General features: G+C 32.3%; 1 protein-coding gene across 3 annotated transcripts; it reads right to left on the minus strand.

The window, feature by feature from the left end:
- Nucleotides 1-5,045: 5,045 nt before the first annotated feature.
- LOC146914406 (putative acyl-CoA dehydrogenase IBR3) lies at nucleotides 5,046-13,700 on the minus strand. Of its 3 annotated transcripts, XM_085717256.1 has the most exons (17): nucleotides 13,596-13,700; nucleotides 13,453-13,501; nucleotides 10,354-10,481; nucleotides 10,136-10,163; nucleotides 9,935-10,026; nucleotides 9,681-9,837; nucleotides 9,434-9,596; nucleotides 8,976-9,161; nucleotides 8,636-8,713; nucleotides 8,225-8,406; nucleotides 7,923-8,144; nucleotides 7,596-7,718; nucleotides 6,815-7,156; nucleotides 6,402-6,493; nucleotides 6,165-6,304; nucleotides 5,696-6,063; nucleotides 5,046-5,550 (listed from the first exon to the last, which is right to left on the minus strand). In XM_085717256.1, exons 6-10 carry the CDS (start codon nucleotides 9,728-9,730, stop codon nucleotides 8,233-8,235), a joined length of 651 nt encoding a protein of 216 aa, XP_085573382.1. In that variant the 5' UTR covers nucleotides 9,731-9,837; nucleotides 9,935-10,026; nucleotides 10,136-10,163; nucleotides 10,354-10,481; nucleotides 13,453-13,501; nucleotides 13,596-13,700; the 3' UTR covers nucleotides 5,046-5,550; nucleotides 5,696-6,063; nucleotides 6,165-6,304; nucleotides 6,402-6,493; nucleotides 6,815-7,156; nucleotides 7,596-7,718; nucleotides 7,923-8,144; nucleotides 8,225-8,232. The 3 variants fall into 3 exon arrangements, with proteins under 3 accessions (XP_085573382.1, XP_085573381.1, XP_085573383.1); XM_085717255.1 differs by lacking the exon at nucleotides 10,136-10,163; XM_085717257.1 differs by lacking the exons at nucleotides 5,046-5,550; nucleotides 5,696-6,063; nucleotides 6,165-6,304; ... (1 more) ...; nucleotides 6,815-7,156; nucleotides 10,136-10,163 and adding an exon at nucleotides 7,346-7,486.
- Nucleotides 13,701-15,706: the final 2,006 nt, after the last annotated feature.

Consider the following 15,706-nt stretch of genomic DNA (forward strand, 5'->3'; position numbering starts at 1 on the left):
GATGAAAAAGGGACAAAACAGCTAAAATCCGAGTAACTTCAAACTCGAGTGTCCCTAAATGTTAAAAATGTTCTCTAGTACCTTTGCATTGATTGTATTTCCACAAGGTGAATGAAGGAAGGAATGAATTTTGTGCTTTAACTTCCGTAGGAATGCCTAACTCAAATTTTTTGTAGCCTACTTATCCAAATATATCCCACCTTTCACCTAAGCCCCGTTATAACCCTAAAGACCTCAAAAGTGTGTAATGATATTGACTTTGATTTATATTTAGAAACTTTTCAAGCGTATGGTAATATGTAGACCTGCATGTCGACTGGTAGAACCCTGTTTCAATTTGATGCGAGGAGTTGTGAATTGGTGGATGCGAACAAGTCAAACTAGCTCATCTTTAGCTAGAAGGAGAATGAACTTTTGGGTACTATCGTTTTGTCAGGTAACTGTTATTTTACTGTCATTTGTCACTGTTGCAAGCAAATTCCTTGAGGACAAGGAATGGTTTAAGTTTGGGGTTGTGATGACATCCTGTCATTACGTAATATTAGGGACTTATTGTGACATTTTGATAGAGTTCTCATGCAATTTATACTGTTCTGGAGTGCAATAAGCTTAAAATTTGAAGTCTGTTCGAAGGAAATCGCGCCACGCCAATTTCAAGCCGTGCTGCGATTTTTGAAGCAAAATTACATCCTCCCTGTTTGAGGGAAATCGCGGCACGCCATAATACAAGGCGCGGCGCGATTTTGATGGGTCAGGCCCATAACTTCTATAAATACTGCACTCAAGCTGAAGAACAAGGGTGACGATTTTGGAGAGCAAAGTGCGATTTTGAGACATCGGAGACGGCTAGAAGGGCGATTTCTTCATCCTTTTACCAATTCATGTATGTTTTAATTATTTCATTGATTATGCTATTTGTAAACTCGATTATGAGTAGCTAAATCTCTTAGAGATTAGATCCGAGATGAATCTTTGTAACCCTAATTGACACATGTTGCTGTGAAACTCTATTTTGTTTATGAATTCAATTCTAGTTTATTCAATTCAATTGTTCTTAATGCTTTTTATATCTTGATCACATATAACTTGATTTCGTGAGAATGAATGACCACTGACCATGGCTTTCTACTTAGACCTAATTGAATTGTTCTAATAAACAGGGTTAGTCTAGGAATAGATAATCGTTTGTTAGTGATAATAGGTTAACGTTCGGTAAAACCTTCAAGAATTAATAGACCACCTAAGGAATTAGGGGCTGTAGTTTAAGAAGAGAGTCCTAACTCAAGGGATTGATTAGGGCTATTTTGTTAATCATCGTAAACTAGAAGAGGGTTCATAACAAATAGGTGCAGTAGACCAATTAGGGGAACTTAGAGGATTCGACGGATCTGATCTCATCTTTCTCTCTTATTTTCTTAATCAAATCTAATTTCTTTTATTTGATTTCATAAAATCAAACCAAATCTTCTGCCTAGTGGCAAACTAAAAATAAACTTTACACATCCTAATTATATAACGAAATTGAATTATTGAAGTTAAAAACAGTCCTCGTGGGATCGATATTTTTACTACTTCGATAGTATTTGGTGCACTTGCCAGAGATCTATCACAAACCAATAAAAATACTCTTCGAGGGTGGGGACCAATTGATAATCTGGGAAAGTAAAGCAATGATAAGCCGGGTCATAGAATTGCACCAAAGTTTCCAAAATGCCATCGTCCACCTTCACCTTGATGAGATCGAGTAACCTCCCACAGCAATCTCGGAACTTCTTAGGATTAGCCACTTAATTTCCTAGCTCCCTTAGCCTTGTCAAATCTGGTTTCTTGAAACTATACTTCTTAATGCTCCTTGTTTCGGGATTCATCTACAATGTTTACAAAAAACTTGTCTAAATCCTTCGATAGTTTTATGAATGGAAAAAAATGTTTATTGATGAATGCATGAATGCATGATGATGCTAAGAACATTGAATACATGGGGGCTAGATTCATAATGTTGGAGGTGAAGGTAACGCCATTTGGTAAGGACTATGGTTTCAATTGCACTTGTAACAAGGGTTCTACCAAGTTCCCAAATTACAACTACCCTTATGAACTTATCGGTGCGTAGGACTGCTCCTAGACCAACAGTATTCGTAAGGAAGTCTAGTTTGAGTGTAGTATCGCGTGACGACTAAAGTCAAGACTGCTCTTGGTTTAGCCACCGCACTACGTCCTAGAAAGGCCAAGATGGGTTAAAGTTAATCTAAAGGTCCTCAACGCTTGATGGGTTTCAAAAAAAATATCGCCAATCACGACTACTCATGGTGACGTATATTTACTCTTGAACCCATGTTGAGTGGAGTTATATCACATGCACACATATCGCAGGACCGCTCCTGGTATGGCACTATGATCGTACTCCGTCCTATCTTATGTTTCACTCAAGTCCGGGTGTAGGACTTATTTTCTCACCCCTCACGTAACAAGGTAAAATAAAGCATAAACAAAAAAAATAGCACAAAAATAAAGGAAGAAAGGTGGGTTTAACCCGTGTAGGATTTAAGTCCACAGTGAAGTCGCCAATTTGTAGACCATGATTTTCGGGTGTCAATCCATTAATTGGTTTTGAACCTTCAATCGTTGGACTTTTCGATCTTTATTCGTGGGAAGGGAAAAGATGAATTAAAACCCTTTTTCAAAGACTTTGGATCCGGGGGTTGATTTCGATAGAGGAAGGTGTTAAGCACCCCTTACGACCACGATACTCCGTGGGAACCTCTTTCCTCACTTTATCTTGTGCTAAATTTGCTTTTACTTATTTGAAAATTTCTTGCTTAAAATCTAAGTAAAAGAATGGAGGGAGAATAAGTATGATTTTTGTTGCTTTTATTTGATTTGGAAGGATAAATCCTTTGCCTACATACCCTTAAAGAAAAGGGATCAAAACCCAATGTAGTTCATTCTCAAAAATATTATTTTTTGTGGGTTATGTTGATTTTAATTTGTTTTTGAAAATGGTTTTAAGAAGGGTTGCGAGACCTCAAGGTATAGAAGAATAAAATGGTGTGAAGTTGGTCAATTTTAACCAAGAAATTTAGTCTAAGTTCAATTAAGATTCATTAGAAATTTGATTAAGAAAATTAAAGGAAAAAACAACTTGGATTTGGATCCAAGGTTTATTAAGAAAATATTTGACTTTTACTTATTTGATTTTTGGGATAAAAAGATTTTTCTAAACTAGCGTAGCGATGCGAAAAATAAAGCGAGTGTAAAACGATAAATAAAGTGGTGTAGTGTCGGTGCTTGTGTCGGTGTGTGCAATCTACAATATAAACAATTGAATCCCCTTCTATTCAAAAGTACACGTGTCACTCATATTGCCTAATCTACAATTAATGTTTTTCTCATAATTTCTTTAGGCAATTTTATTGTCATTTATGTCTTGGTTTTTTTTTTTTCATGGTTTTACTAGTTGTCAACCCGTGCTTCGCACGGGGTGGATTGCTTTTTTTCGGATAATTTTGTTGGCAATCACATTTGTTAACGATTAAAAGTGAACTGATTCAAAGGAGTATTGTTGAAATCATAGAACATTGTTGTCCTTCTCAAATATGGAAATGAACTAACATAGCAACTAACATAGCAACCATTGTTATTGCACATATAGTGTACTGCAGTCAAAATATAGATGTTGTGATATAGTCAAAAACCTATTTAAGTTTGATTGCCAAAAAAGGGTTGGATTATTATATCCAAACCATCGTTTCAACACATAGTCATCTAAACATTATACAAATTGTACATTGTTAACACATTTGCAGAAGTGCAGCTCCCAGCGAGATCCAAATCATTTTTAGCATAAGCAGAGAGAGATTCCTGTTGCAATAAAGAGAGGACAGAATAATGTATAAGCAAATAGATTTGCAATCCTAACACTAAAGAAACATGTTTCTTTCAAAACCTAATGATGACACCAAAGAAATATATTTCTTTCAAACTTATTATCCATATGGCCAATCCTAACCTTAAAAACAATGAAATTCATATGACACAGTCATTATAATAATAAACCATATTTTGTAATTAACAGATTATTCTTACTTCGAATTTTTAGGCTGGTGATGCTCTGATACAGTTATATAACAATTTCATCAGACTTTGATACCAAAATCAACCATCCCAAGCTTCCACACTTTGCTGTGATGGTTTCTCGACTGTATTCTGAGAAAGAAGCTGCCATTAGAGATCAGTGCATAGAAGAGCATATCCTATACATTAAGATACAAATTGCCTTATTCAAGCTTGAGCAAGATGTTCAAATTACGGAACATTGTTATTCTTTGTAAATTTGAGAACAAAAGTCGCATAATCCGAATATTTGTGATGCATGGTCTAAGGCATAACATAAAGGATAACATAACAACCATTGCCATTACATACATAGTGTACTGCAGCAGAAATATAATGCTGCCATGTAGTGTACAACCAATTTAAGGTTGATTACAAAAAAAAGGCTTGTATTACTAAATCCAAACCTTATTTAAAACATATTGTCATTGAAATATTATACATAATATACATGCCAGCATACAACTTCCAAATCGAATAGCAGCTTGTCGTCCTCTTGTAGGTGATTGTCCATAACAAACTGGAACCAACCTCCTCCCAAGGATTTTTCGGCCTTGTTACGCTCAGCGGTAATGAGGTGGCAATCGTATTCTTGACCGATAAGCACATCAAGCAACCACATTGTCTTTCTTGTAGTTGTATTTTTCAAAGAAGTAGCTGCATTTTTCACATTCTAGCAAATTAATGGAAAGAGCAGAACATGAGTGAAAATGCAAACTTCATATTCATAAAAAAAAAGGTCAAAAAAAAATCTAAGGGAAAAAAAATTTAATCTAAGATAACAATAAAAAAAAGGGTCCTTAAACGCATGGTTATTTGATTTTTTTTCAAAAATGATATAATGATATAAAAGATGGAAAAAACCAAGAATAAAAGAAAATTGTCATGATAATTACTATAGCCACTTTTGAACATCTAAATTTATTTGAATGTTGAAATAAAGGGGAATGGTGAGAAGTTTCTTTGTAACACTATTTATGGTTCTCATGCAAATTTTTTTTTTTTATGGTTCAAGCGAACATTATAGTTCGAGTATCCGCTAATAAATACTGTTACAAACTAAGATATATGATGACCAAGGTTTTTCTATATGCCCCTGCAGTCAACGTCATTTTTTCTTTACCTTAAATAACGGTCCAAATTGTGTACTTTGCATTTGTAAAACTTCAATAGACTTGAATTTGTACATAGTATTGTTGCTAAAAAGGTACAAATTCAATGGAACCTAATCTCATGCTTCCAATAAGGTATTAGTCATAGTATTGTTGCTAAAGGTGTCCTTCTCACTCTATACTCATGAAACTCTCTCTTCTGAAAAGAAACCAGGCTTCTTTGGTTGTGCAAGTGCAATACTTTCATCGTAATTAGTTTAATCTTCATTGGTTCCAATTGAGGATCATTCGTCGATCCCAATTTAAGAAGCTGCAGCCATAAATCCTGTGTGACAAGAAAAACATATATTAAAAGAGAGGAACAAATAAAATGTAAAAAAAAAAAAAAGAGATGCATTTTTGCAATTGAGCTCGCAAACACAAACACACACAGAGGGAACATATTTAATTTAAAACATCAAAGAAGCTACCTGCAGCTTAACCTTAGTGTCCAGCACCATAAGCTCTCTTTCAGCCTAAAATCACAAAGTTAATAATGTTAGGAGCCATTTGCATCAATTGATGCACAAGTAGCACTATCCCGGGGATGCTAACTTACAGCTCTCTCGAGTGGGCTAAGATTGTCTGCTAAAGGATCCTTGCTGGTTAACACAGGTAAGATAGAGATAAAAAGTACAAATAAATTCCAATGTGATAGGACAGAAAAGATGGGGGATATCAGTCAAGCCTTGCAGCAGAACCCTTAATCGTATTAATTTCCTCTCAAAGTCGCGAAAAGACAACCTTCTTCTCATCGTCGTCAACATTCCCTAACTCCTTCACCAAGCCATCTAGAGACCTAAAGCATGAATAATTAGTTCACTCAGCTATCAAGTATATTATTCTAGTCTCTTTTGATGCTAAACATATATTTTAAACTAACTTTAGAAGTAAGCTGACCATGTTCATCACAGTTGGTGCCACATCTCGCATTAATTAAAACTACAAAATCGTCCAAATCGTGACCACCAACATAATCTTCACCGGTTTTATTGTTCTTTGGGGAAAACTTAAATGTGGGATAGGAATGAACATCATATCTGTATTAGCAAATAAACCAGATTAGGCACATGCATTTGTTAAATATGATTTCAACCTAGTTTAATAAAACAAATGAAAATATGTTACAGCACTCACTTCTCAGCCAAATCCTTGTACTCCTTAGCATGAACATTAGATATAACTACTTCTTCCTCTAACCTAAAGGCTGTAGCAACCTTTTCATAAGTCTGAAGAAATTTGTAAAAACAGTATCATGATCAACCTTGATATATTCATAATCAGGGGAAACTCATCAAACTATGATAAAAGTAGTCTTAGACATGAGAACATCGTTACATAAGCAAGATCCTTGCAATGACTACACCTAAAGATAATAGCAGTGAATTTGTTAAGACAAAAGTGTAAAGAAATCATCCCTTTTTACTCCAATCACAGAGCTATTATTAGAAATTGTTTTAGAGAAAACCAAAGCAAATTTTTAATTAAAAATAAACACCAAACTAAAATTAAAATCAAAGTTACGCAAACAGAACAAAGTATATGCTGACCTTTTTCTGAGGTCTTTTCGATGGTTCATCCTCACTCTCCTTCTCACCCTCATCAGAGTCGAAACTATCCTTGTCAACATTCATCTTATCCTGTCAATTACGGAAAGTTTTATATATAAATAGTTTTACACATATAAATATATAAACTGAATATATATATATATATATATATATATAATTGAAACCGGAATATAAATAGTTCCCAACATATCATTCATCTTGCACCAACACTCACAAATTTTACAGTCTGTGATAATATAATTCCCAACATATAAATATATCCACAAGAATCTTCCATCACATTCTCCTGTCTGTTCAGTGCTGAATTTGACCCCAAATGATCTATAAGAATCATCCACGTAACAAAACACTCAGAAATCTTCAAAAATAAAATCCTACATTAAGAAATAAAGCTAGACTACTTGCATACAAAACAATGATCCAAATTGACATAAAACAATGAAGAAACTCACATTTTCATTTTTGCGGAAAGTAACCTCCTTCGCAAAGGTACTCTAATTATAATCTCACATAATTCCAATTTTAATGCATGTTTGAATTGACATCGAGTTTAGTAAAATAACTGTGACACTATCATTTCACTGAAGCTCCAAATTGTGTCAAAATCACAGTGTCGCGTATGATTTTATCAAACTCAGCACTAAATCAGATCTGCATGATTTTACAATCTTAACAGAAACTCGTTTTAAAATGCCAAGACTCTTTCAAAGCTCAATGTAACTGCTACAAAAGTATTGCACAGTATATCAGAAAATCACACCTTTAGGTACGTGACATACACAGATTTCACGTGTCCTCCCTTATTCAGCTCTGACATCATTGACAACAAATGTAACTTCGGGCAATTCTTCGTAATGATCAAGTCCAGATAACCATCGGAGAACTGCATTTACCAAATTATAATAGAATAATGATCAGTTTTAGCCCCACTCCAAGAAGAAAAACATTAAGAATATATCAATGAACAAAATATGCATCACAATATAGCTGAATCAAAGTGCAATATGAATAGATATTTGATTCAGCTATATAAGATAAAAAAGAGAGGAAAATTTTGATATATTACTTGCAGTAAAGATGAGCTTACCTCATTTCATACTTGAGCTTTGTTTTACCTACAGAATCAGATTAAAAGAGAAAGGAACATTTCAGTATATACTTTACTTCCACCATTCTGGCATGGTTAACCTGCAACTGGTTGACATCAAACAACCTAAATAGTGAAAGTACAAAGAGAAAAAATAACTGATTCAAAAAAAAATTATCATGAGAGAATGTTGAGAAAAAGTTGCCATGTAGAACCTGGAACCTGGTTCAAAGAAACGTCTAAATCAGTGTCATGCTAAATTTTATGTTAAGAACAACCTAAGCCAAGGATTATTGATTAACCTGGATGTTTACAATGAAGAAGAACTCAGGCCCATTGCACCCAAATCATTCCAAAGAGACTTATACTTTAAAATAGAGCAATATTCAGCCAAAAACTCTGGTAGAGAAGGAATTCCCTTTGGTAATCCAGAACGTTCCATGCCTTCTTGTACGCTCTTTTCGCCAATATCTTTAACATAACACTGCCAAAGAAAAAAAAGCATGAATTACACTGGTAATTCAATTAATCAGCCATTTATGTATCTATGATTCTGTTTTAGGAACATTTTAACAAACCAAAAAAATATATGAAAAAAATATCTATCAAGATCTAAACAAAAATCAGGTGCAAAACAACTACGCAACACAATGTAACAAATCCATCTTTATGCCCCAAGAGCTTGATTAAGAACGTCAAAATATAGTACATACCATACAGATATATGCAACATCACACATTTGGTTACCAAGGGTAGATAGTTCCCAGTCAAGTATGCCAATTACTTGATCCTGCAGTATAAACAAAACTTATCAGGTGTAAGACCTGGATTCTAACTCCAAAATACTAATCTTAACACTGTCCAGACTGCATAATATTATGTATATGGCAACATAAATTTTGGTTTCTTTAGCATGACAGCTATGATACTCTAGTTTTGACCTTTACCAGATAGAAAAATCTATGCTTTAATATCAGAGCAAAGAAAAATGACTTAGTTTTTCAGCCAACGGAACTTTGGTAAAGTTTATAGTATTAGCGAATGAATCTTACCTCTGTTGGATGGAACACAAGATTGTCAATGCGAAAATCTCCATGAACCAAACCTGCTGTTGCTCCTGAAGAATATTCAGAAGGGATATGATGTCGTAGCCAATCAATCAAAGAAAACATTTTTGGATTGCTTGCAGGTTTACCCTCACTGGTTGAGGAGACATATTGCTTAGCCCATCTCTCAATCTAAAATAAATAAACAATCCATTAACGCTATCAAGTTGGTATCTGGTAAAATAAAAGTAATTTGATTCTAACCTAACCCTTCTTTTGTAGCTTATATAAGTTCAATGCATTTGAGTTCAGTTTTTCTATAAATCTGTACGGTGATACAAGGTTCACCAAGCAGTCAAATGACACTTCTCCCTATCCTAATAAAATATATCTATTTGATAAAAAATTCTTCTTCAAGACATAACCTTGATCGTAGACAATGAGACATATCTGAAAGAACTTACCTGTCTTTTGCAATAATCATTTCGTCGGCCGTAATTTCCCGGACTGATGGAATCCACATTAGCAGAATGTAATGAAGATAAGGTTTTAGCAGTTTCCCGATAAATTGTGCTCCATGCAAAAATAGAGTATTTCAAAAATAACTGAACCAAGCCATCTAGAGACCTAAAGCATGAATAATTAGTTCACTCAGCTATCAAGTATATTATTCTAGTCTCTTTTGATGCTAAACATATATTTTAAACTAACTTTAGAAGTAAGCTGACCATGTTCATCACAGTTGGTGCCACATCTCGCATTAATTAAAACTACAAAATCGTCCAAATCGCGACCACCAACATAATCTTCACCAGTTTTATTGTTCTTTGGGGAAAACTTAAATATGGGATAGCAATGAACATCATATCTGTATTAGCAAATAAACCAGATTACGCACATGCATTTGTTAAATATGATTTCAACCTAGTTTAATAAAACAAATGAAAATATGTTACGGCACTCACTTCTCAGCCAAATCCTTGTACTCGTCAGCATCAACATTAGATATAACTACCACTTCCTCTAGCCTAAAAGCTGCAGCAACCTTTTCATAAGTCTGAAGAAATTTGTAAAAACAGTATCATGATCAACCTTGATATATTCATAATCAGGGGAAACTCATCAAACTATGATAAAAGTAGTCTTAGACATGAGAACATCCTTACATAAGCAAGGTCCTTGCAATGACTACACCTAAAGATAATAGCAGTGAATTTGTTACTTCCTAATATATACTTTTATCATAGTTAGTAATAATTTGAAGTAAAGTATCAAAATAAATCAACCTATATATTTATTTTGAAGTAAAGTATCAAAATATGAAGTAAAGTATCAAAATTTGAATCAACCTAGTTATTGAAGGACAAATAGGTTAAGAAGTAACCTTGAACCCCACCAATTGTTGCAGATATTAGGAAGTGGCAGATTTGAGTGAGCCACCATCTGTATCAGGTCTTTTGACATTTGGTCCTGAACTTGTAGCTGCATATGGAAACTTACACGTCTCAGAACCTGCAACAGGCACCCATATTCTCATCAGTTTTTTTCCCAACAATCAATACAATAGTTGTATTATATATATGCAAGTATAAGTGCATTATTATTTTTTGGTTTTGTCTTTAGTGCATTATACACATAAACAGTAAGAAATAGCGGTTTTAAACTTATCAAATATCAAGTTTTATATGTTTAATACTCACTCAAAAAATCATCTGGATTATGCAGAGTAGTGCAGCAAACAATAACTCCGTCATGATCAGTCTTGTTATCAATTCAGTAATCTCGTCAATGCATACAACAAATAAGCAAACAATCTAAAACACAATTCATGAAAAGTATTGCTAGATGGTTCTGAGATACTAAAGAATATTTCACTTTCTACTCATCATCCTGCAAACACAATTCCTTTATCATCTCAAGGAATCATCAACCATTCCAAACAAAATCACCACACCAAATGAAAAATCAATCTTCACAAAAAAAAAACCTTTTCATTCAATTAATTAAATCTATATCAGCATGCAGGATGCAACCAGTATCTATATAACAATATCAATTATTTCCATCAATTAGTAAGGAATCTAAAATTGACTTATTAATAAAAATCACCCTTTTTAATAACTAATTTCAATTTATCCCAATTTACTGATACATAAACATAAAAAAAAATTGGGGAAAAGATGAAGAAAAAGAAAAGATTGCAATACCAAATTGAATCACAAAGACGAATCAAAGCTCATCCAGTATTCACACAAAGAAATATGCAAGTTTATTTTATGGATTGATACAATAATGTCACAACCAAAGGTCATTATCATTCAAATTTCACACGCAACCATATCTATCAGTCCTACACATAATGAAATCAGTTCAATATTCCAAATAAGTTAGCAAAAATCTCCCTGGTTTCAAAAAGAAATAACAAAATCATCATCCAATAGCAAGCAATAACAACACAAACAGCAACTCAATTGACATTATACAATAATGATGTTTTGGTGATGACTTTCAAAACAAAAGTTAATTATATATCTTTGATTGTGAAATGTTTGCAGCAAAAGATAGTGATCAAGGTGCCAATGAACAACCAAAAATCAAGGTCCAAAGCCATAAAGATTGCAGTTGGAGTTTCAGGTAATAAAATTCACTGATTTCGTCACCATTAATTATTTTCAATTCAAAATCACTTCAAAACCATAGCTTAATTATCCAAAGTCCAAACTAATCATGTGCAGAAATATTCAGGAGTGGAAAGTGCAGCTATAAAAGCAAATAGCAAGGATCAAATAGCCTAATAATCCAAGCAAATCATATCCATGGCCATCTTTAACATCAATTGATCACAAAGACTGATTCAAATGGCTTATAATCTCTTTATTTCCAACCTATTCACAGATAACTGCTTTTGTCTCAACATTTCCAACGCTTAATCATCTAAATCAAGCTTTTAAATTGGAAACATCCATCATTCCATTCCAAATTCTACATCACAATTCTATACCAGATTTTCCCACCCTGGACAGAACATTTAGAATTCTGTTCTACATCACAACACTATATCAGTTTTTCACACCTTGAAATGCAAATTTTTAAGCAGGAATCAAATCAGTGCATGCAAACTTATTTTATGGATTGATGCAATGATATTAACCTAAGAAACTTTTAAGAAAAGATTTTCAACAAATTTTTCAGGCAACAATCAGTTCAATACTATGTATCAAAGAAAGGAAACCAACACTATACCAGCAAATTTTCAGCCATCAAATTTTAACAATTCAAATCAATCAATTTTATAAAACCAAAGTAGTTCAATGGCTCATAGACTACAAATGAATAAACTTATATGGAATTTGAAAAAAAATAGAGACTATCTTTCACTCAAATATTGCATCAAACACCATCATTATAACTTTATTCTCAGACAAACACTATCTGTCAAAGTCACTAACCAAACCACAAGAACTTAAAATTTTCAGCAAATTTCAAGATGACAATCCTTTCAATATACCCAAGAAAGTTAAACAAAGACTATAACAGTTCCAATATTGGTTCCAAATTCTTCATCAGAAGTCCATACCAGATTTTCACACCTTAGATACAACATATAAACCACAAGAACTTAAGATTTTCAGTAAATTTCAAGATAACAATCCTTTCAATATCTCCAAGAAAGTAAACCAAGACTATACCAGTTCCAATGTTGGTTCCAAATTCTTCATCAGAAGTCTATACCAGTTTTTCAAATTTATAAGCAAGAATCCAATCAGTGTATGCAAACTTTTGTCAGAACCAAATGTCATTCTTATTCAAATTTCACACATAGCCATATCTATGAGCCCTACACCTAATGAAATCAGTTCAATATTCTAAAGAAGTTAGCAAAAATCTCCCTGTTTTCAAAAAGAAAAATTACAATGGCCATCTTTAACATCAATTGATCACAAACACTGATTCAAATGGCTTATAATCTATTTATTTGCAACTTAATCACAACTTATTGCTTTTCTCTAAAAAAATTCCAATTATCTCAAACACTATCTTTCACCCAAATTTTGTATCAAACACTATCATTATCACAAAATAGCTTAATCACAGCTTATTACTTTTGTCTCAAGATTTTGCAAATCTTTCACCCAAATTTTGTATCAAACACTATCATTATCACAAAATAGCTTAATCACAGCTTATTACTTTTGTCTCAAGATTTTGCAATTGTGTCAAACACAGACCCAAAAACATATAAACCTAGAACAGAACCAAAGCACAAAACACCAACAAAACACAAAAACAGAACAAAATCAAAGCACAATCAAAAAAATCTAACAAATAAACGACATGCAAAGTGATCAAAAACAAAACACAAACATTTAAATCTAATAGCAAACAAACCTGAAAAAGAAAATGAAAACCGAACCTCGAACAAAAACAAAGGACACAAAAAGCAACAAAACACAAACATGCAACAAAATCGAACAACTCAAACCTTAAAACAGCAAGGAGCCGGACCAAAAGCTGCTACCTACTAAATAAACCTGAAGAAAAAGATGAAAACCAACATTAGAATAGACACAAAGCACAAAAGAAGGAAGAAAACACAAACATGCAAGGCGATTAAACAACACAAACCTCACGACCACAAAAAACCGGACCAAAAGCTTCAATGGGGAAAAAAACGGAACCGGACAGAAGATGAAGAAATAGGAGGAAGTAGTTGTGGGAATGAAATAGCGTGAAGGAGAATTGAAAATTATATCGACCCATATATATAGGTGAACACCATGATTTACTAATTTACCAAACTGCCCCCACAGGGGTAAAATTGGAAAAAAAAAACGGACAAAGATTTTTCTATATAGTTTAGTAGATTCTTTGACCCAAAATTACATTCAATTTACTACCAAAATCAATTTTCAAATTTTAAAACCGACGACATTTCCCCCTATAATTTGTTGATTCAATAATTACTATTAAATAATTAATTGATATTACCAATTTCAATCTTCATTCTCTTATTATAAATAGTGATCATCTGCAAACAATTTCACATACCATTGCAATAGAAAATTATACCGTTTGCAATCTTTTATCTTAATATCGCGTCTTTTTTCTATTTTTATTTCTAAGTTTGATACCTATTCTTAAATATGGTTCCCGTATTTTATTTTATTTTAGAAATTTCTTCACACACTATTGGGTGTTGGTTGTGAATTTTTTCCATGGAACAATATTTTAGTTAGAAGGTGATCTTCTTCATATTTTGTTGTTGTTTCATTTTCTTCTTTCTATGCTCTTCCTTTCTTCTTCATATTTTCTTTTGTTGTTGTTGCCTTTGTAGTTGTATAATTTTGTCTTTTATTGTTGCCTTTTTTTGTACCTAAAATTCGTGATAACGTTGATGATAGCTAATAACTAGACAGAAATACAAAGCACAACAAGAAGATATTGCAACCATATCACATGATAATCTATACACAAAAACCCTTATTTTTGTGAAAGTGTACAATGATTTTAAATAAATACTTTATTATATGGAATTAAAATTCTTAGTAGACTATAATAATTAGATTACTTGACAAAAAAAATACACAAATTACTATTTATGATAAATTAATATATTAATACACAAAGATATAAAATTTATAATTGATATCAATATACTATTTGTATTTTCCTTTTTTCCATATCTATGCTCACATTCAATTGATTTTCTCAACTTTTTTGTTTGTACTAATTTTTCGTTCAATAATTGCCACATGAAACAATGACAATTAGTTTTTTTTTTTTTGGTAATTAATAACAATAACTTTAATTGTCAAATTTCAACGCTTTATATGATTCAACATAAATAGTAATAATTTTGTCAAAAAAAAAACATAAATATTAATATTTGTTACCGTTAATTCAGTTCATTTGACAGGGACATTGTATAATATTTTTTTGAGTAAATTACACTCCTTTCCCCTCTTATGTTAAAATATACACTCCCCTCCCCTCTTATTCAAAACATATTAAAAAAAGTCACTCCTCTCTCCGAAGAGAAGCTTGAATTACATTCTCCTCCCTTTTTATGTTAAAATCTACACTTTACTCCCTCAATATTTTTTTTTATTTCTAATAATCTAGCAAAAATAATAAAAATCTAACTCACTTCTGGAAAAAAAATAATATTACGGGTCTATTCTTTTTGGTGGTGGCCGGGATTTGAACCTTGGACCTTGCATATATTATGCATTGTCCATACCAACTGAGATAAGCTCACGAGGACTCATAATAAAATGTTGCATTGAATGGAAAAGTTTCTAAATTATTACAAACAAAAAAATGATCACAATTATAAATTGATATAGATTAAAATTATTATCTTATTTAATATGAACGAATATTTTAATAGAATAAATAAATTGATATTATATAAAATAACATTAATATTATTTTAGATATTATTTTAGAGCAGTATATACAATATTAGACACGGGGAAGAACATTACAAGTAAATATATATGAAAAAAATTACAATAAAAATTACATGAAGGAATCTTTAAATATTTTTTTTTACAAAAGGAATCTTTAAATATTTATCTATTGATAATCATGCTAAACACATTTTAATTTATACATTATATCTAGAATCAATAATCTCCTAATTTTTTCTTTCAAAAAAAATAATCTTCTAATTTGTTTCCTAAAGAAAAAAAGACAAGCCCTATACTAGAAAAAAAAAAAAGACAACTACCAGT

Source organism: Medicago sativa, chromosome 6 (genome assembly GCF_051527215.1).
Source record: "Medicago sativa cultivar Bolivia chromosome 6, Bolivia_mono, whole genome shotgun sequence".
Taxonomy (NCBI): domain Eukaryota; kingdom Viridiplantae; phylum Streptophyta; class Magnoliopsida; order Fabales; family Fabaceae; genus Medicago; species Medicago sativa.